The sequence below is a fragment of the Pseudomyrmex gracilis genome, unplaced genomic scaffold, assembly GCF_002006095.1.
Source record: "Pseudomyrmex gracilis isolate BER0280 unplaced genomic scaffold, ASM200609v1 scaffold_7, whole genome shotgun sequence".
Taxonomy (NCBI): domain Eukaryota; kingdom Metazoa; phylum Arthropoda; class Insecta; order Hymenoptera; family Formicidae; genus Pseudomyrmex; species Pseudomyrmex gracilis.
In genome coordinates, this window is record NW_018020591.1 from 18,207 (window position 1) to 39,465 (window position 21,259).

At 35.8% G+C, this 21,259-nt stretch overlaps 3 protein-coding genes across 8 annotated transcripts; 1 reads left to right on the top strand and 2 right to left on the bottom strand.

Annotated features, from left to right (window-relative positions):
- Window positions 1-492: 492 nt before the first annotated feature.
- Window positions 493-4,660, bottom strand: LOC109859589 (WD repeat-containing protein 34-like). 2 transcript variants are annotated; one of them, XM_020437969.1, is made up of 9 exons: window positions 4,424-4,660; window positions 4,133-4,217; window positions 3,802-4,017; window positions 3,489-3,723; window positions 3,205-3,406; window positions 2,933-3,132; window positions 2,730-2,872; window positions 1,232-1,434; window positions 493-697 (listed from the first exon to the last, which is right to left on the bottom strand). In XM_020437969.1, the coding sequence occupies exons 1-9, from the start codon at window positions 4,480-4,482 to the stop codon at window positions 628-630; spliced, it is 1,413 nt and encodes a 470-aa protein (XP_020293558.1). In that variant the 5' UTR covers window positions 4,483-4,660; the 3' UTR covers window positions 493-627. The 2 variants fall into 2 exon arrangements, with proteins under 2 accessions (XP_020293558.1, XP_020293566.1); XM_020437977.1 differs by lacking the exon at window positions 493-697 and adding an exon at window positions 739-865 and having other exon boundaries at window positions 1,164-1,434.
- A 562-nt stretch (window positions 4,661-5,222) lies between these two features.
- LOC109859813 (astakine-like) lies at window positions 5,223-6,583 on the bottom strand. Of its 2 annotated transcripts, none has more exons than XM_020438396.1 (3): window positions 6,473-6,583; window positions 5,925-6,083; window positions 5,223-5,818 (listed from the first exon to the last, which is right to left on the bottom strand). In XM_020438396.1, exons 2-3 carry the CDS (start codon window positions 6,049-6,051, stop codon window positions 5,622-5,624), a joined length of 324 nt encoding a protein of 107 aa, XP_020293985.1. In that variant the 5' UTR covers window positions 6,052-6,083; window positions 6,473-6,583; the 3' UTR covers window positions 5,223-5,621. The 2 variants fall into 2 exon arrangements, with proteins under 2 accessions (XP_020293985.1, XP_020293994.1); XM_020438405.1 differs by having other exon boundaries at window positions 6,457-6,567.
- Window positions 6,584-8,106: 1,523 nt separating this feature from the next.
- LOC109859298 (protein spire) lies at window positions 8,107-19,679 on the top strand. Of its 4 annotated transcripts, none has more exons than XM_020437416.1 (16): window positions 8,107-8,215; window positions 8,411-9,062; window positions 9,159-9,190; window positions 9,597-9,723; window positions 9,815-9,969; window positions 10,091-10,303; window positions 10,551-10,580; window positions 11,058-11,312; window positions 11,462-11,606; window positions 13,493-13,777; window positions 14,788-14,918; window positions 15,023-15,284; window positions 15,797-16,107; window positions 16,359-16,607; window positions 16,695-16,981; window positions 17,190-19,679. In XM_020437416.1, exons 2-16 carry the CDS (start codon window positions 8,744-8,746, stop codon window positions 17,431-17,433), a joined length of 3,045 nt encoding a protein of 1,014 aa, XP_020293005.1. In that variant the 5' UTR covers window positions 8,107-8,215; window positions 8,411-8,743; the 3' UTR covers window positions 17,434-19,679. The 4 variants fall into 4 exon arrangements, with proteins under 4 accessions (XP_020293005.1, XP_020292995.1, XP_020293023.1 ...); XM_020437406.1 differs by having other exon boundaries at window positions 8,114-8,262; XM_020437434.1 differs by having other exon boundaries at window positions 8,115-8,262; window positions 13,493-13,744.
- Window positions 19,680-21,259: the final 1,580 nt, after the last annotated feature.

The window sequence follows — 21,259 nt, forward strand, 5'->3', positions numbered from 1 at the left end:
AAATCCACTTGTCTAAAGAATCGGTAAAGATATATTTTATTAAAGTTTTCACAACTTTGAATAAAACTTCACTATCTCTTTCGCAATCGGAAATTTGGTTACAAAGTAGATCCGGTTTAACGCGATAAGATTGAGACCGAATCGTTGAATAAACATACAGCAGATTCTAGTCACTTCGAGAATATTCCGATATTTTCAACTGCGAAATTGTGAAACCGCGAGTTTGACTCAATTTCCGATTGCACAACTGAGATAACTAAAATGACAAATCTATTTGTAGAAAGCAATGTTTTTTTTTTTTTATACGCATATGTGTTCGTCGTGTAAGTTTTATTTTTACTTGTTTCAGAGGAATATAAGCGGATTTGGTAGATATGTGTGTTAACGTCCCAGTTACCCCAATTCCAGGCAAACGTCTTATCGGGGATTGGATCGTTCTCGTTTCTCGTTTATCGAGAAGTCAGGCTGTGATTTAAAGAAGGTGGTTCAATGTTTCACGAACATACTTTTTTATTTTCAGTACAAAAAAAAACAAATTTGTATGTGCAGCACGAAGTGTAATAGTGTTTCGGTACAAATTCAGCAGATATATCGCAAAAAATGTGCGTCAGTCAGAGATAAGTTTGTTTAAAACAAGTTACGTGGAAATTTCCATATTTCAATATTCCCACGAACATCTCCGACAGCAAGTATATCTCTGTAACAAGCACAGAAATAAATATTAACATCTTATATAAGTATACACAAGTCTTGACTAATTATTTCTTCTTCCTTTTTAGAAAAACCACACGCGTCGAGAAATTGCGTAAACAAATGAGACAAATTTCATGTCAAATTTATGTGACGTGTGAACCTTTGTATTTAACCCTTTTAGTGCCGAACGACGATATATCGTCGTTTGATACACTTGCGAAAAGTGCCAACGACGATATATCGTCGTTCATGCGTTGGCGTTGTGTTACACGCATCAGAAGAGGTACATATCATTAAATAATTTTATAAAACGTTAAAATGATTGAAATTCGATGGACTACAATTGAAAAAATGTTTATTAGAATTAATTTGGTTTTTATGGGCTTTTTCCGGAACCTTAGTAAATTCCTCAAATTCGTTCGGTTATCTTCGCATAGGCATCAGTTTTTGTTCGGCACTAAAAGGGTTAAAATTTGAAAGGAGAAAGACATTTTTAGAGAATGAATCATTTTGATTTTGTTATCTTACAACCGCGCACCTCTTGGAATTGATGCGTAAGCAACCGATGCTATCCTTGCCAGTCACGTTGAAATTCGCGCACGTCACGGCTTTGCTATCTGTGACGTTGTAGAATTTTATAAACGCGTCCGCACCGTACGCTGCGAACACATCCTGATTGCCAATCATCCATGTTAATCCCACGACTGTATTGTCTACAGAAACGGTTTGCTGACTGATGTGCTACACACAACAATTTACAACGTGATTTAAAAACACTCCAAATTGATTGATACAATACAACGATTATGCCAGTAATGAAGAAAATATACAATTACAAGCAAAAATTCACAAATTTAAGCTCCTATAATTAGAAAAGAAGTTTTCGGTTAATGTGAGCCACGTAGTGAAGATGCGCGCGAAATATATTTTTAAACGTATGAAATTATTATTACATAAATAATTCGAACTGAATTCGATTCGAAATATCATACGGTAGAACTTTTCTTTTCTCTGAAAAAGACACTTCAAATATCTCCCGCATTCCATTCAGAATAAATACATTTACGAACTAATGATAAGGTTAATTAGAGAAAAATTTTTTCTAAAAACGTTCGGTTCATCACAGATATATGATAGTTATATCTATATCCTACAACATTGACATTTGTAGGTAAATGTACAGAATAGGGGAGCCCCCTCCGATCGGCTTCTTTTTCACATATGTTATTAAGATTACCTTCCTGAGTAACAATATGAAGCTTTTAGCCATCGCTCATTGTTTATAAAAAAGTTATAAACAGAAAAAGTTTCATGAATAAACCAATTTTCTCCGACACCGTGTACATTTCAGAAGGAAATGAGTAATGTTTATGTTGCCAACAATGTGTGTATATATAGCATATCGCGAAACTTTCTGTTTTGTTTTGATTCCTTCGTTCGTATTCGTAAACAAATATATTTATCGGTTGAATCGCTATACGATTTGTTTTCATTTCTTCGTTGCAAGCGTGTAGGCAGGAGGGGCTGCGCCCCCCCGCAGGTGGAGGGGCTTCGCCCCTCCCCCCTGCTTCCCCCTCGAGGAGAAAACATGTCGCTTCATCTCGATAGTATGTACGTGATTTTTAGCGACACTTAATCAGAAGTCGTTTTCTATTTCTCCTCGAGGGGGAAGCAGGGGGGAGGGGCGAAGCCCCTCCCCCCTGCGGGGGGGCGCAGCCTCCCCTGCCTACATGCTTACAACACACGAAAAATGTACACGGTGTCGAAAAACGATAGTTTATTCATGAAACTTTTTTTGCTCATAAGTTTTTTATAAACAATGAGCGACGGCTAAAACTTTTAGAAACGTACTCAGGAAGATCATATTTACAATATATCAAAACGAGAAGCCGATCGGAGGGGGCTCCCCTATTCTGTACATTTACCAAGTGTTTTGCACAACACGCAATAGATTCTAATTGGTTCTATCCACTAGTTTGCTATCGGTTTAATCGCTGAGACTCGGAGACAAATCAAAATATTTCAAATATATTTACCTCATCGAGATTGTATATACGAATTTCCTTATCCGTGGCGCCGCTGACAAATAAATTACGTAACGGCGAGCACTTGATGCAAGTGACGCTACCTCCGTGTCTTTCGTATTCGTCGATCACAGGATCCACGAGCGTTGCGTCTCCTAAAAATATCGACATGTAACGAAACTTCTACGCGCGCGTTCGCGTAAACACGTGCGAACCTTCGATGGGAGTCACGCTGTCCAAGCTGCACTTGTAGATCCCGCCGCACAATGTCCCGACGACGAATATACTCGGATGCTTCGGAGAAAAATCAAAACTCGTGATGCACAATCCCGCTTCCGCGGCACGCTCGCGCGTACCTCCGGCGCTACGCGGCCTGACGCTTTCCACCGGATTACGTTCCTTCACTATCTTGAATCTGAAACATCATAAAACGTTTGTGCGTAAATAAACACTCTTGTAATTTTTATATTACGCGCGATTGCAATACCGTTTGTGCAGCTGGACGGTTGTGAAGTTAGCCGACAATTTGTGAATCAGTACGTATCCGTCCTTGCTGGAGCTCACCAACAACGTCACGTCGTTCACCGATCTCGGTCTCCACCACACTTGGGACACGCAATCGTTGTGCGTGCACACGTGCGTGGGCGTGATAGAGTCGTCGTTTCTGAGATTCCACACCGACACATCCCCTGAAATGCGAAATTTGTTAAACCTGATGTAACAACGTGTGAATTGAAGATTATATAAAACGGACGGAACGAGGACGCTCACAATTAGACGACCCGATTGCAAGAATAGAAGGTTCCGTCGGATGATAACATAACGTTGTGACGCATCCGTTCGTTTCTAACGTTTTGATGGGTGTGTCCGTGAGATTGTCCTCCGTTGTGAGATTGTACAAGTGAATCGCGGACAGATGATCGCACCACGCCTCGTGATAAGTGTGGCCAAGACCGACTGCTAACGTTCCGCCGACATTGCTCCACGATAGATCGCTCACTTTAATCTACACAAAGTGTTGATAACGTTAAACAACCGTAATATGAAATATAGTTCATGTTACGTCGAAAAAAAAAAATCATACCTGAGTGTTAGATTGTCCCGACGCATTGATTTTTTGTAACAACTTAACATTTGCGGAGGAACCATCCGTAACGTCCGGATCATAATCGTCGAAAGCGTTGATACCGTAAGCTTCATCGAGGGCCTCGAGAATACCCGGTGTGACTCTTTTCAGAAACTCTGCGAGTTTGTCGTAATTCACGTCCACGTTGGTTTTTTGTTCATTCGAAGTTTGAATCTAAAATTGTAAAATTGTTGTTCCATACGAATTTCCATGCAAATGTCTCTGCGATATTAAAAAAAAAAAAAAAAAAACTCTGGAATCCAACAAAATGGAGAAATGTTGGATATACCCCAACGGTCCTTGTTTCTGCAGTTTGTGTATCATTGGAGGTGTGAACTATGTCTGTCGTTTGAACGTTTGCGGACGCCTCCGACCTGGAAAAAAGCGGAATAATTATCATTCATTTTATCATTTGTTTTTAGATTTCCTAATAAAAATGCATACAATTACATTGTAACGCGAGTGTTTTGCAACAATAGTGGAAGATAAAATAGGGAGAAAAAAGGATTAAATAAAAATAATAAAATAACAGCGAGAGAGAAAAGGATTAAAAATAAAAAAAAAAAAAAAAACAACTTACTTCACAGTAGACAATTCCGAATTGAAGCTTACGACGTCGAACGACTTGGTGCTAAACATTGTTCAACAATCTCACTCTGCTCTCTTCTGTTTTAAAATTTACTTACGCACTTGTACTACATGCGTTTGTATACAAAACAATGTTACAATCTCTCCGAACATTAATTTTTACATTGACAAGTAGACGCTGTTAACAGTTGTTTCGCAGCTGTTCGAAATTTTTGGATCAGCTTTCGCCATCTGTGATTCGTGCACGTTAACTACGTAGAAACTCGTTGGCGCAAAGTGGTTTTCTTCGGCGGGTAACGTGACAAACTGCAATATGTGATTTTTGTTCGGATTGTCCTCGCGAGCTAACGGAGTGACGTGCGTAATAATTTTAACTAAATAAATAAAACTTGTGCGCACGATCTAAAAAAGTATCGAGATCGCAGCTTACAATCAGAACTGGACCCATCGTCCAAATTCACAGACACAGATGTGTGTTGGTCGTAATGATACATTACAAAAAACCGTAACGCGTAATGATTGTTGCATATATTTACAAAAAGCCCTCGGCTAAAATTGATAAACGCGCGCGACGTGCGCGTTTATCCGAAACATGTTCTTAGGTCACACGATAATTAATATCTAGAAAATTAATGTGCACGTCACTGTTATTACAAAAAAATTGCGACGCGGTGTAAAAATTCACATTCGCATTAATGAATATAAAAAATAGAGAAAAATAAATACAAGTTTATATATTGCGCGGGGGGAGTACAAATTTGTACAATTCGGATTACAGTTTGAGACACACGTGATTGTTAATTAGTTTGTTTTTTTTTTATTTTATTTTATTTTAACAACTTTTCTCTGTAACAAAGGTACACATATATAACGCATTTATCTTATATATCAAGCTGCGGTATAAGTAAAATATATAATAATACTTTGCATATATAAATTACAAATAAAAAAAAAAAAAACAACACAACAATGCGATATGACGATTTCTCTCGTCGGCGCGCCAATTTCTTCAAGCTTGAACAATACATGTTTCAGATAAAGTAATTTAATGTGTGTGATGTTATTAACTTATTCACAAAATATTTAAAAGCGCGTTTTTGTTGTTTTGTATCTCGAGTCATCGTAATCCTTGAGTCGTAACATCTCGATCATTTGTTTCTGCGTACAGATATAAAGAAGAGAAGCGCGTTTTAAGTGCAAACGCCCTTTCTCGGATTGCAAGACGATCCGTCGATGCAAGAACACAGGATGTAATTGATGTCTTTAACTTCCAAACGGGAATTGTCCGGATACGTCAGGTTGGTTGTAATAGTGCTGGCGTTTGGACGACATATTTCACCTTTTTGTTGAACCGGCACGCAGGTGGGTATCGCATATCTCATGGGCTCTGAAAACAAACAGACGTACATTTTTGTTATTCAAATTGCACTAATGTGATCTAGATGACAACTGAATGCCCAGTAAAAAAAAAGAAAAAGAGCAAAAATACGAACGAAGCAGACAGCAGAAGTTTGGTGGACACTCCGAAGTTGTTGTACACCCTTCAGATGACGACAGGACGGAAGGAACCGTCACCGTTAAAGCAACGAGCAAAAGTACACCCAACACGTTCGGCGACATGTTTGCTGTAGTATTTAGACTCGATTGATGTTCTGAAAAAAAAAAAACAAACAAACAAACGAAATAAAATTAATGAGAAGTTAAGTCAGCGCTGTAACGCCTCACATATTCGATTCTCGTCGCGACCATAAATTATAGTTTTTTTTTTTTTACTGCAACTTGAAATTAACAATCGCCGGCAAAAACTCGCTCTTCTCGGCGTATGAATTATTTAGTTTTTTTTTACGATAAAAAATGAATTGTAATAAATCGCTAAACAAGTGTGCGAGAAGAGAATTCCTTGATGCGGAATTTTCACTTAGCGATTGTTCTGCCGCGAGTTTTTCCCACGCACGTCCGTGATATTTGCCGATAGCGTTGATTGAATCATCGCGAATATATAAAAACAGACAATTATCCGCCTACGAGAGAATCTTCTCACATGGGAAACGAACGATGAAACGCGACGTCCTATTGCGTGCCTGATGTCTTCTTCTCCGCGGTCCACACTTGCTGCATGCTACTAAGCGTGTGATAGTGAAAACTGATAAACACGTGTTTTTATACCATCGCGCGCTTCTTTCCACTGAAGAACTCTCCGGCGTTCGGATGCTCGTAAGAACGGGGGATTATTCGTCAACGAGTATTTTTTCATTCGAGAGAGACACGTGAGACGTTACTCGATTTTTCGTCGCGCGGCGGCGATTTGCTTTGGTTTATCGCGTTTTTTACTCTCGAAAATTACAATTTTTTTTCTGTGTGCCCAACAAACAATTAAAAATACAAAACTCTATTGTTATTGACGATAATGAATTAACTGTCTCTTCAAAAATACGACATTATTGATAAGTGTGTGTACGTAAGAAAGAAAAAGAAACGCAAAGTGCACTTCACTCCCATTGTTGTCGGCAATTTATTGATAAATAAATACAATATTGATATTGTATTGATAAATAAATACAATATTTATCTGCGAGATTATAGTTTTATTGAAAGAAACAAAGGCGAACAACAGATACTATCGTATAAAATAATAATAGAAAAGAGAAGATAGTAAAATTATCTTTTGCAATTAGAGATACGGATCTAAGATCTTTATTGTGCGTTATTTACACGTTGTTGTTTTTTTTTCTACTACTTTCTTTCTTATCGCAGTGAGACAGGAAATTGTTCGGATTTTCGTTTAAGCGCGAAGTTAAATATTGCGAGAGAGAAAAAAAAAACGAAAAGTAAATAAAATTTATCTACCGTTTGTACATATTGTTATTTGATATGCGCACGTTTAATATCTCGTATGTACAAACGTATATTTAACACACAATAAGCAATTAGATAACTTAAAACCTGTGCGCAGAGAGAGAGACAGTTGTGAAGATCGTATATATTATGCTGACGAGACTATTTTTCTCTCCGTATTACGTAATCAAGGATTCGGAATTTCCACAAGGATGCAAATAAGAATGCGCGAGGAAACGCACGTTTTTCCGCGAAATGCCATTGTTCATCCATCATTATAGGAGTGTGAAAATTATTTATATTTAAAAATAACATTCTTCTTACGCAATATAAAATTTTTATACATATTGCATGTTGTTTTTTGTTTCTGTTTGATTTCTTCTTTTTAATATGCCCGCAATTTTCACAATATTTGCGTGAGGACCTGCAAAATATATGTCACATGCGCGCGTATGTGAGAAATTTAAAATATTTTCTTTTTTACATATTGATGGATGCGACGCAGATTTGCACGGACTCAAACCAAACGGCTGCAAACGGCGTTGTATCGACAGTACGGCTCTTGCTACGTAGTTTCAAGGATTCCTTTCGTGGCGTTGCCGCTCTCTGGTTTCGTATGTGTTGTCTTGTCCTGGAAACTTTTGCCACGGTCAGTTCTTTTCATTGGTCGGACCAAAACCTCACCGAACCAATGAGCCAACTTCAAACCGCTTTGTTCTTGTAGAACAAACTTAAGGATCAGTCACGATGGAATTTGACCAATCGCATCAGACGATTGGCAAAATTGACCAATCACAGTTAGCGTAAGATCTTGGCTCCAAATGAACGTTATTGTTATTCACACCACAAGGCCGCGTTATCAGCATCACCACAGGCAGTCCGAATGAACACGAAGAAGAAGGATAAGGATAATTCAAGGACGATTAGTTCTCCTACGAAACTTCGATGCGTAAGGAGCAAATATGTTTATGTTCTCTTTGTTAATTATAAAAATCCGTAAGTAGTAATGCTTCTCTCTCTTATCTTTATGATGTTGTTATTGCGGTAATTATAATGGTGCAGAGAGATAAAATACATGCATGATGTACACTTGGTATTTTTATCAAATTTTTCATACGTGTTGTATACACAAATTGTGTTTCAGGCGATTAATCGTAAATTGCAATCAGTGCTCTATGTAAGGCAACAACTTTATCACTGCAAGCAGAGAATTGGAATTCAACATTGCTCATGATCACAAAATTATGTATGATTCTTGCGAACTGTAATCACTTTGTGCAAGATAATACAGTAGGTGCACTGCTAAATAATTGCCACATGTATGATTATACAGAAGAAAATAATGTATCACACACAATATGCTGTAAAGAGCACCAAAGGTTATATAGATAAATTAACAGATTTACTATCAGTAACTCTAATGCTGCTCTTCACAAGATTAGCCTAACATATCTAGATAAAACAAAACTATCATATAATGTCAAATTCTAAGAAAAATCCAGTCTTTAGTAAGAAAGAAGATATGGAGCACAAGGAAGAGTCACAAGCAACAGTGAAGAAAAAAGAAAAAACCTCAACACGACCCAAGTGTGAGCTGGACTCGCATGGTTGTTTAAATCTTCAGGATATTTTGTTGATGTTTGACAGTCCTATAGATCAAGAACGAGCATGGGCATTATGCTATCAGATAACCAAAGGCCTACTAATCTCAAAGGAAAATAAGTTCTTTGAAATATCTGATCTTTCTCAAATTATACTTCACAAGGATGGAGATATTCGACTTGAAAATTCGACAGGTGAGTGTTCTGTGCTACAGAAAAGCATTTATTTATAAATCCATTAACATACTGAAAATTAATAGGATGACTTACTTTACACTGTAATGATTACAGGTTCCAAACAACTTCTTGTTTCGGAAGAGAAGGTAAATGTACAGATTGTAAAAATTTATTTTTTTGTTTTAAAAATTATCTGCAAATATTTTGTTTAATATAAATTATATCACGAAAAGATCAGTACAAGCCACAATCTGGAAATATCAAAATAATAAATCAAACATAATCATGTTAATGAATATAAATCAAATTTTACTAACATAAAATGTTTCAATCTTTATTTCTTTAGTTAAACAAGTTTAAATTTGTATTGATTATGTTATAAAAAATTATGTTATAAAGTGAAAGTCATAATACGTCATAATAGCGATTTATTGATTTATCACAATAATTGTATAATTTATTAATATCTGGGATATATATTTTTATGTTGTGATTTCTATTGGCCTTTTTCTTTATTATATTTAATTAAGATTGTTTTCTTTCTCGTTTTAGGCTATATTTGCATTAGGAATGGCAATCTTTAAGGCCTTGGACTTTGGCTCTAATCCGGGAGAGGAAATAGCCTTATCATCAGATTTAGAAGCTCTTATTTCATTGATGACAAATTGTGCTACTTCTGGTAAGTAAGTTGCATCTTTTTCTCCTTGGCAATTGTGCATTTAATCAGAGTTCTAAATTGTAACTAAAGTGCTATTTTATTGAACTTGCAGCATCCGAATGTGACGTAGAGGAACGTCTACAGGAAACTGATGACGAGGGCATTGAACGAGATTCTGGTGATACTGATGTGGAAGATTATACGACGTTGAAAACTACCGAAGCGTATCCAGAGAGTTCCACATGTACCTTGAAAACTATTCTTCAAGTGAGTTCATATGTGTTATTTTTCTTATTTTTCATGTAAAGATTTATAAGATCAGTGTGGTATGTAGATCTTCTTTAAAGTGACTTTTTGTTAATACAGAAATTTTTTTTATTTATTTCAGATATGTGCGAGACACGTGCAAAGTTTACAAGAAGATCCTGATAATTATTACCGGAATGTGATACAAGCGTTTGTGGAGGAGGCTCTTAATCTCTCTCAGTTTCTGGAAAAAGTGGTTGTTAACAAGCAATCACAAGACTTGTACAGTCCGCAAACTAATGACCGTACTTCGACTTCATTGCAGAACATTGACGCCTTGGACTTCAATGATTGGGTGAGTTTTCTTCGTGAATACAAAAAATGTCTCAAATTTTTGAAAAAAAAAAAAAAGTAAAAAGATAGAAAAAGAGGAAGAAAGAAAAGTAAAAGAGATTGATTCGCAGTTTATCGAGAAAAAAGAATTGTGCGACAAAAAGAGAAAACCACATTAAAACAAATAAAATGAGAAGTAACGTGTAATAATGATTACATGTGGTTTACACGTAAGATCTATTGATCGTTAATTACATTTGTTCTTGTAGACGGACGTTAGAATTTGGAGAGCTATACAAGTACGTTTGTCTGAACAAAATTTATTGCAATCATTTTGTAGTTTATGTCGCATTATTATTTATTTTTGATTTGATTGATTGTGTTCTAAGATTAGGAATTATATAGTGTATATCCATTGAAGCATGACAAATGCACGCAGAGCATGAGTTCTAAGTTTATTAGAATTTTTATAGAACAAATAAAATTGAAGTTGTTTCGTGAAAGAATAAACATTTGATTTACTTCAGAGAAAGCAACTTATTTATATAAAGTTCTTTGCAAGTATATAGTGTTAATAACATTATACAATTTCAAGTGTAATAGACGTTTAGTTGCAAAATTGTTTTTTTTTTTTTTTATATGAAAACAAAGTTTTGAAATATATAATAACAGTTTTAATTAACTGTATTTTATTACGTGGAAATTCTGTATTTTATTATGTGAGAGCGTATTGACGTCAGAGTGTTATGACAAAAATTTATTAAATGCATTGTCAGGCTAGATTTTGGGTTCAAGTTATCAGCGAACTGAGACGAGGAGTGAAATTGAAAAAGGTGGAAGCTAATTTAGGTAGTCGCGCGTCGCGCGAACAGGGAAATCGCCCGGACTACAAGATGACGCCTTACGAGATTTTGATGGACGACATCAGGGAGAGACGTTATCACTTAAGGAAGACACCGCCCACGTCATCGAAGAAGGATGCGCATGCTATTATTCTTGAATTCATTCGAAGTCGACCACCTCTGAAAAAGGCAAGGTTTTACAAACTAGATTCAGGGAATTCGGGAAGCTTACGTTAAAAAGTTGAATACGATATTAATATTAGATCAAAATATACATCGAATAAATATTGATGAATAAAACGAGCTTTGGGTAAAAAGTAGTCTGTCAATGTGCACAGGCATCCGAGAGACGATTACGGCCCTTGCAGAAAGAATATACACTGAGAGAGTTACTCATGGAAAGTATAAAGAAGCCACCGAAACCCTTAAGATCCTCTCGCTTGAGACAAGACACCATTCCCAAGATCGAAGAGACGTTAACTTGTAAGTCCTGTAGCACTAAATTTGAAAATGTTAATTACGATATTCACGCAAATAACTTCACATAATTTTAAAGAAATGTTTTATATTGATCTCGTTAAATAATTTTACTCGAATATCAGCTACGTTTTAATGTGTGATTGCTGACATTATTAAAAAAAAAAATAATAAAACGTCTCAATATCTGTCTTGTGTTAGGCACATTGACATTGTGTCATTGTTTTAAACTTTTTCAATAATTGGACACTTGTCTCAATATTCTTGAAGTTCTTTAACTTTTTTGAAGAGAAATTTAAATAAAAACTCCGCTGTCTCGGAATGTTTTGTCGTTTGCTCTTCGCGGATTTTCAACATTTTTACAATTTTCTCACATTGTTCTTCTCGGGATGTTAAAATGCACGAAGTACATCGCTTATATTCTTCTGTTAATTAAGTTTTTTAATTGTTACATTTTTATACGCGTGACATTTTGTTTTTTTGTAGTTATTTAAAGATTTTCAATTAACAGATGTGAATTGTATCAAAGAGTCGATATTGAATCGCGCCTTGCGGAGTGTAGGTATCATGCGCTACGAGCGCAAGACAGAGTAGAGAAGGAGAAAAGAAGGAAGGGAAAGAGAGAGGGAGAGAGAGGGAGAAACACAGTGTTCCGGACACGATGTAGACGCGATCAATAACTTGAAAACGTGCAAAGGTGAACTGACGTTACCCGAAACGTCATCGCGGCACGCCAGTCCATTCGTATGTCAACCCTTCCTCGCGTATTCTGTCTTGTCGCCTAAAAAAAAAAAAAAGAAAAAACGATCTCGTTCTCGTTCTGTGAAATTTTGTGCTACCTCTCTCTACTCTCGAAATATTAAAAACCCCGTAAAATAAACGAGTCGATCGATGTCCTCGATGTGCGGACATCTCGCTTTGTAAATAAATCTTGGAATAAACTTTCAAATTAAAAAAAAAAAAGAAAGAATTATTGTGATTCAAAGAAATGTGGAAGAAAACGTGAACAGTTGTTTGTCTTTGTTGTTTGCAAAATTATGCGCGCAGTGATATCGCATAGGACGATACATAAGTAAAGATCTAAAATATACAGACATCTATGTTGTGATTTCTCGGAAAAATATGTGTCTTGATATTTTCTCTAGCGAGATTTCATTTGTTAAAGTGTTCTGTGTTTAAAGAAAAAAAAGGAGCTCAATTATACGGAAGTCAAAACAAAATTCAAGAAAGATTCTCTTTCCCGATCATTCCTTCTTTTTAAGGATAAATTATAGACACATTCTTCGGAGCGCCGAGAATGGCAACGTTCGCTCTCAAAATCTCCTTCAATCTCGACGAGTCTAAAGATGCCACGAGTTCTCGCCTGCTTTCTTTAAAGTTGTTGTAACATCGTCAGATCAAGATTAGAATCTGCTGCCTTCGTCGTCTTTGCCAAGTAACGTTCTCTTAAAAAAAAAAAACAAAAGATAAATAAACTAAAAACAAAAGATAAATAAGTATGTTTCGTAAAATGTAAGAAAGCGGAAATATTTAATATAATAAAACAAACGCGAGACAAGTATCAATTTAATTGATATGATTTATTAAATAGCGCAAGTTCTCCGTTGAATTATTAATAAGTCGTTTCAATTCAACATTTTTTTTATATCTATTTTAATTAAAAAGAAAAGTTATTTTATACAATAAATGTTAATATAATATTTACGCTTATAAAAAAAATAAGATCACATTTTAAATAAGAAAAAATGTATGCGATGACGAGACTAATATTTACAAAACAAGTGACAAATTAGATAAGCGAACGATAAACTGTCTTATTGAAACTGAACTGATGACCGAAATTGTGTGATATTTTATATATAATGTGCAAATCACGACTTCAATTTTCTCAGGCGACGTAGGCGGCGAGTCTCGCATGATAGTCCTCGGAGAAGTGCCACCGTCGCAACCGGAGCAGGAGCAGGAGTCCGCTCAGGATGTCGCTGCTCAGTGGTTGCAGTCGGAGGATCAGAAGACAACGTCGACGGCCGGTGGCGTCCTGGCGGCGAGCCGCAGGAGGCAAAACATGCCACCTGTGCCGCAACCCCGGCAACGCACCGTCAAGGAGCGACTCGACCTCAGGGTCCAACCTTCCAATAGGAATCGTAAGTCGCGTAGAAGACGCATTACGGTCGCAGGTAATCATCTCATTCTCATTCATTGTCATTTAATGAGTGTGTCGTAATATATCTAAAGAACCGATTTTTAACAGAAAGCCTTTCTATAATAATTTTATAACGGATATTTTAAATGCACTGGGAGTATTACGTGTATGTGTAAGATCTCTTTTCTTAAATTTGTATTAAACGTTTTACATTTTTCGAACTCATTGCGCACAAGATCATTGCATGAAAGCGAAATCAGTCTTTGATTCACTTTTTTTTTCCTTTGTCTCTCTCTCTACGAAGGTGACTTTTCAAATGTCAGTGTCATATCATGGCTCATCTACTTTATTGATTCAATATTCCAATATCATAAAGCTGCATTCATGTAGCTTTAGACAGATATATAGACGCTATTATTTATGGAGCATAAGATCTGAAGCATACTTTTTATTTTCCTTCTCTAAAACATCGTGCAGTCTTTTTTTTTGTAATCTCGATTGGAAAGAGAATTATCGCTTGTGTATAAATAATTATGGAATGCTCTATATGTATAAATATAATATAGACTAATATGCTGCGCGTGTATATATGTATGCGTGCATGTTCGTGCGTAACATATGTTTCCACATGTTACAAAACTCAGTTACTTGTTACAAAGAATCAGCAACAATTGATGTAAATTGATGCAGAAAATTCATTGACAATATACTGTAACTGATAATTAGTTTTTGAAAATATCATATAGCAAAAAAAAAAAATTCAAACAAAATCTAAACAATATTTCATATAGTAAACAAACAATAAATATAAATCAATAAAAAGAACAAAAAAGCGATTGTTCATTAAAGCCAGCTGATAGTGAGAGGCACGATCACATTCTATTTGCATAATATTGTTTATGTAAAAAAAAAAAACATGTTCCTCCTTCGTCATTAATTTCCGAGTTATTTTATCGCTTCATATCACACAACATAGAATTATGTGTGTGCTGTGATATTACAAATTTACTCGAAATTTAAGTAAAGCTGTTGCGAATTTTTTAGATATAACACAAAACGGTGAGAAAGTAAAGGAAAATGATTCATTGGCAGTTCCGAAGCCGCCTGGAAGAAATCTAAACCAGGATGCTACTAAACGACCTAAGAAAGTGATACCTGTCGATTTCGATTTGAAGGTGTTTCTTTATTTTTTCTTTTTATCTTATATAGGTTTTTTTTTTTTTTTGAAAAACCGTAATTACCGAAGAAATGTGTGATAATGTGTTATTTGAACACACAGTTGGATGCGGAAGATGACGAGGATGACGACGACGATGATTATACCGAAGACGACATCACGGAGAGGTTTGAGGAGGAAGATGATGAGGCATCTAATTACTGGCTCAAGGATTACAATTTTGGTGCTCGAGAAGGTATACGAAATGGTCATAAAGATCATGAACACGATGATGAAGCGGGATCTGCGAATCCTTGGCGAAAAACCGGCGGACTTCGGCTGACCAGAAACGAGTATCACCGATTCTGCGATGCCCAACTGGAATGTAATTGTTATAAATAATATTTGCAACTTTGTTGTCTTGTTATTTTGTTTATTGTAAACACTATATTTGCTGTTTTTACGTATGGCGTGCGCCTTTTGTTTCTCCCTTTCGTCCTAGTATTTTTTTTTTAAATCTTTTCCTCAAAACACAGATGTTGTTTAATGTTTTCCGTTTGATTACGTGTATGTTTTTTTTTTGTTTTCGTATTATTTGCACCTCTACAACTGTGTATATTATTTATATTTGAATTATCAATATACCTGAACGTCATAAAATGAATATACGTTATAAAGATTAGATAAAAAAATTTATCTTATCTAATCATTTACTCGCTGAGGTAAATGTTACTTGAAATTCATTGATAAAATTGAAGTAACTAGAAAAAATCTAGTTAATTTTTTAGAATTTAATTTTCTTGATTTTTTAAGTGATTTTTAAGAAAAGTCGCGATATAGATCTGTTATATATATCTCGTAAAATCTATGTAAAGATCTGTTTTTGCTCGTTCGCAGCTTATGACCTGGCGACACAATGTCCTTCGCGGAGAGCATCTGCGAAGAGGCACGCTGCGAAGTGTGCTATACCCTTCATACCGTTCACGGGAACCATGTCGCTTCCGCAGTCGAGACCGCAGAGTCGACAGCACGCTGGTCTCACGGATTCATCTTTGAGCCAAGGCCCGAGTCCCAATATTAGTTTGAATCCTAGTCCGAGTCTCAGTCCGCAGCCACGAGCACAGAGACAACCGCGGCGGGCGTACACAATTACACACGAGGGAAAGGATGACAAAGCTCACGGCGAGTGGGAGGACGATGCTGATAAGGTAAGGAATACGTTTTTGTTTCGCGCACGCGCTCTCTTATCGTTTTTAAGCAAATTAGAACCGGCAACAGTTGAATACAAATTGTCAGGGATTAAAAACACTTGTTGCTCACGCGTTGCTCCAAACGTCTCCTGATTGATAGTACCGCGAACGCAAAATAACGAACGCAGCGTTGCAATTTGATGATGAAAAATCTCTCTGAGAGATGTTTGAACATAACGAAATTGCACAATGTAATCCGTTTTTTACAGAAAGCAACGCTGGGAGATATGCTGCTCGACGAACGATTGTCGTTAACATTAGACGAGATAGTTCACATTCGCAGTGTGCTCACGAAGGCCGAATTGGAGTCTCTTCCAGTGGAGGGACGCGTGAAAGAGGATGTCGAGAAAAGACGCGTTTGTTTCCTCTGTCTGAAAACGCGGTTCGGTCTGTTGGGTCCTTGGGGTCAACGTTGTCGTTTGTGCAAGCGAACCGTTTGCGTGAAGTGCTACTCGAAAGTCAGTAATTCGAGATTCTTTACATCCGAACAACTTACGTGCGATGTATAACTTCTTGCAATAAATTCTGTCTTCGATCTTTTACAGATGCGGATACCGACAGAACAGTTCGCCCGGGTGCCGGTTGTACTACTCTCACCCGGATTGTTAATGTCACCCACGGAATCGGAGAGCAGTAAGAACTCCTGGTTAAGAAACTCGGGAGCTGTCGGCTCTGCACCGGCTTCTCCCGCGTCCAGACGAAAGGATTCCGCAATGCGCAGCGGCACTCCCGCTTCGACACCGACAACAACACCCGTCACCTCACTGACGCCGATGTCCACGCCGCCCTCTCACGCACGTCGGGAAATGGAGAACCAAGGAGTGGACAAAAGGTTCGTATCTAATATTATAGACCCTCATTATTTTTTTGGATCGAGGTACGTTCACATTACGAGAGACTCGCATCGCGTGTTGCATCCTAGTCTGTACCCATCTTAAAAGTGAGAAATCTACAAAAGAAACGTACACAAATTAAATTTGTTCACACGCGCTACGTGTCAATATTTCATTTGTTTTTATGCAAACTCTGTATATGCGTAGATGCTATAAGAGTGGCGGTAGTCCCGCTGCTCTCTCGACCACGAAAACATTCTCAACTTCAAGCGGGCCGAGCGCCGAGCAGCGTATGGCGGCGGAACGACTGCGCGGCGTTGCCGTCGTCGTTTGTCACGACTGTCGCATTATGGTTATCCAGATAATTAAGAGTTCTAGAACAACACGCGCAACGATTCGCAACAACGTCATTTCTCGTCTCACCTTGAACCTCTCTCCCGCTTACATCTAATTATCTCACGTCGCAGTTTTCTCGATAGAACAATTTTTGTCCCTCCGGCTGCGGCGCTATCTCTCTTCTCATTGTCTTCTGCGTACTCTCTGTTCGGGAGTTCGCGTTTTGTTATATGCGTATATCGGTAGGCTCACAACGGAAACAATCGATGTCGCTCGACAGCTCTCAACAACGGAAAGAGGGAAATGTTGCGAAAGAAAGAGGAACACTCGTTCTCTCATAATGATAGTTATAAAAACCACATACATTGCATTTTGTTGTAAAATAGCGATTACGTAATTTTTGTGTGTGTGCAAAGAGTAGATCAATTTATAAATTATATAAGCCATATGTTTTGCGCTTTGAGGCACTTGTTCCAAGTTAAATGATATTTTTTCTTCTTCCTGATCTATACGCAACTTAGACAAGTGCTTCGCAGCGCGTAAGATACTCATACTTTTCTGTTTCAATTATCATTCTTATATTTCTTCTCTTTACACGAACATGTTTTTAATTGAATAACAGATTTATTACGTGTTATATTTATTCTGGAAAATAGTATGTGATGCATTTATTTATTTGTGCCATAAGAAACTTGTTTAATTCAGGATGGCCTGATACGTAGATAGGTGTATTGTTGTTCAGTCATATATTATTTCCTGTTTTTTTTATTTATTATATTTATATTAATTTATGTAGATAGAAAAAAAAAAAAACTGTACCAAAGAATTAAAGACCTAAAAATTAGATTCAATAACGATTCGATAATATAAAACACAAGAAGAAGAAAAAACACATACATATATATATATAAAAAGTGTTGAGATTAGATGAGGCGAAATATGAGATTTCCGGATTTGTGGATCAAAATTAAGAAATTAAAATAAAGTTAAGAGATAGGAAGTGTAACAAATCTCTATTAATTGAGTTTTTGCGAAACCTCGTATTATTCTCTGTCTTGCAAAATATTCGATTTCCGTACAATTTTACGTATCATCGATCTTCAATTGCACAAATCTCTAATTTTACAGAATCATTGAATCCCTTTTAGGATAGTTCTTTGCTTTTTTGTGTCATTCTTAAATTTCAAGATCCTTGATTTCGGAAATCTTCAATTGGCCAACATGATATTTTCAACATGTACGTCGGTATCATTAGTTCTTGAAAAATATTTAAATAAGCTACTTACACAAAACTTTGTCAATTTCCTGTGAAGGAAATGAAACACTTCCATCTTAAAATGAATTCTCAATCGCACAGAAGTCATTGAAACAATTCACAGACACGAATTAAAATACGCATTACTGTTAATAATATTTTAGTACAGGATATATACAATAAACCCAAAATAGAGGCAAAAGCCTTTGAAAAAAAAAAAAAAAAAAAAAAAAAAAAAAAAAAAAAAAAAAAATAGTGATACAAACATCAATGGTAAATTGCGTAAAGACGGCGAATCCTTCTTGTAAAATATTACTATTGATCTTCCATAAATACAAGGCGTATTCCGAACAATTTAATTGTATTTCACATATGTATATGTATAGTACAAGATATTCTAAAAAGAGATCTGTATAGTATAAACAAATATTCTCTGAAAAGATGTTCTTACAGATATCTTGTTTATTATTCATGTTTTTTTGTTTTAATCTTAAATACTATAATAACAGCATATAAGGATTTGTATTTAATATTTAGTGCAATATGTGATATGTTTTTTGTCCTATATATTCTGTGATGTTTACATTAAGTATACCCCGAGAAAACTTCCGAAGAAAGAGAGAAAACGCTTCTCTCTGAAAAATCACTGAAAAACATCTTTCTATTGCATCGTGATCTTCTTTCTAGGATATCTTGTATAATGTTCCGAAAAAAAGGGATATAGAAGATTAAAAGAAATCACTCAAATATCTCAGAAGAACGTAAAATTACGAAAATTATCACGAGTTTATTATAATAAAAAAAAAAAAAACAGCATCTTTCTGTCAGTGAATAAATGAAGAAATTTAATAGGAAAATTCTCTTTAGGATAAAAGATGCAAAGAGTAAAGAAATATAAAACTAAATACATAAATTAAAAAAAAAAAAAAGTGAATTTATAATGCATGTCAATGAAGAGTACCTATATTTAGGAATAATAGCAATTGATTATATCTGATCTGACACCCGTAATCAAATATCCGTGGTAGCCTTGATATATTGATAATTATATATACATATATTAATTATAATTTTTCAATTTAAGTAAGCGGAATAAAACAAATGGCGATTAGTTGTTTTAAAAATAAGTTAATTTATCGTATTACGTATATTTTTACGCGAGCGAAAGCGTAGAAAAAAAGAACAACCGTATGTGTGTACAAAAGTTAAACGAATTGTGTTAATCGATAACATTAATTGTGCATATTGTGTAAATGAATTGTTTTGTATATTGTAAAATACGTCTCACAACGATATTATTAATTTATTTCGAATAAATTTTCAAGAGCAAACAAAATAAAAAACAAAAGAAAAACTATAGGGCAATTGTTGTTGAAAAAAAAAAAGAATGTACATATAAGCGAGATAGATGATTCTGATCGTGATGATCCTGACCATGATCGTTGCAACCATGGTACAGAGTACAAAGAAGTAAAATAACGAATTATGGAGTTCCGTTGCAAATAACTTCGAAGTGTTTTAAATGTTACAAACCAGATAAACAAACTATATATATATATATGTATACACACAGACACACAATATATATGTACTTAAATAAAATAAGTGTCGCGCGCAAGCACACGTTCAAAACTCACAAGAGATTGATGATGAAATTCGTAGGGAGTTGTAAAGATCCGACAATCGGAATTTTAAAGAAATGTACTGCACAGAAGTTGTTACAAAAAAAAAAAAAATCTAAAGATTCTAGGATTCAAAAGGTCGAAAGAATTGTTCTTGGAAAGCGTTTGTGCTCAAAAAAGCACTTCTCGTCGGATTAATAACGGACGAAACTTTTTATTTCGCGCAGATGATCTCTTTTGCCGTTTGAATCCTTCTTTCTTTCTTCAAAGAAAAGTCTCATGTTCAATACGTTTAATTCGGAGAAAAACGCGCACACATGAAGAGACATATGTCACACGCAGAATAATTAAGCTTGATTATTAAAAAAAAACAAAGAATCAGAATCAAAGGATGCTGCGCCAAGATCTTGGAAAGCTGGAACGTACATCTTTCGTTTTTTTATTTGCCAAGTGATACACAGTTTTCTTTGAGGAAAATATTTCGCGCTTTTCGATCTTTGGATTTTTTTGGAAAGATTGTTTTCTCATTCATAAAAAAAACTTCATAACTCTTTAGACCCTTGCATTTACAGTTCTTTCTCTGCGTGGAAAAAAAAAAGAAATCGCGATGGAATCTAAGACATTCGCATAAGATGTAACAGACCTTTTTGTAATAACATTACGAGCTACGACTATTTTTCATTTTTAGCGTGTTATCAATCGGGGACAGATTAGGATCTGTCTCGTTAGACCTCGAATGTTGCCCCCCCGCTGCGTTTTGTTCACGATTCCCAGAGCTTAATGTAAATTTGCGACTTTAGCTGGATGCAGTAACACAGAAGTAATATGATATATATATATATAAAGGCGAAGAAAAAAAAAAGAGGAAACAAATAAAGAGATCTTTAAAAACGTTAACGAGAACGTATTGTGTCAGCAAACTCTTCCGACTCATTTTTCCACTACTAATCTTTTAAGAACTTGTTTTTATAACTTTTTAAATAATCCTTGTGGCGTCGAACGAATTAAAGAATCCAGTCCCATTGGTCGTACAACGTTTTTTTTTTATTTTGGTTTTCGTTCAT

What these genes read in the sequence shown, in the direction of transcription:
- LOC109859589 (XM_020437969.1), bottom strand. Translation starts at nt 4,482, where the DNA reads ATGTTTAGCACCAAGTCGTTCGACGTCGTAAGCTTCAATTCGGAATTG. An exon ending in TCGGAATTGTCTACTGTGAA is followed by an intron (nt 4,218 to 4,423) that starts GTAAGTTGTTTT and finishes GCTTTTTTCCAG; the next exon opens with GTCGGAGGCGTCCGCAAACG. An exon ending in CAGAAACAAGGACCGTTGGG is followed by an intron (nt 4,018 to 4,132) that starts GTATATCCAACA and finishes TTACAATTTTAG; the next exon opens with ATTCAAACTTCGAATGAACA.
- LOC109859813 (XM_020438396.1), bottom strand. Translation starts at nt 6,051, where the DNA reads ATGTCGCCGAACGTGTTGGGTGTACTTTTGCTCGTTGCTTTAACGGTG. An exon ending in AAACTTCTGCTGTCTGCTTC is followed by an intron (nt 5,819 to 5,924) that starts GTTCGTATTTTT and finishes GTTTGTTTTCAG; the next exon opens with AGCCCATGAGATATGCGATA.
- LOC109859298 (XM_020437416.1), top strand. Translation starts at nt 8,744, where the DNA reads ATGTCAAATTCTAAGAAAAATCCAGTCTTTAGTAAGAAAGAAGATATG. An exon ending in GACAAATTGTGCTACTTCTG is followed by an intron (nt 9,724 to 9,814) that starts GTAAGTAAGTTG and finishes TTGAACTTGCAG; the next exon opens with CATCCGAATGTGACGTAGAG. An exon ending in CTGCGATGCCCAACTGGAAT is followed by an intron (nt 15,285 to 15,796) that starts GTAATTGTTATA and finishes GCTCGTTCGCAG; the next exon opens with CTTATGACCTGGCGACACAA.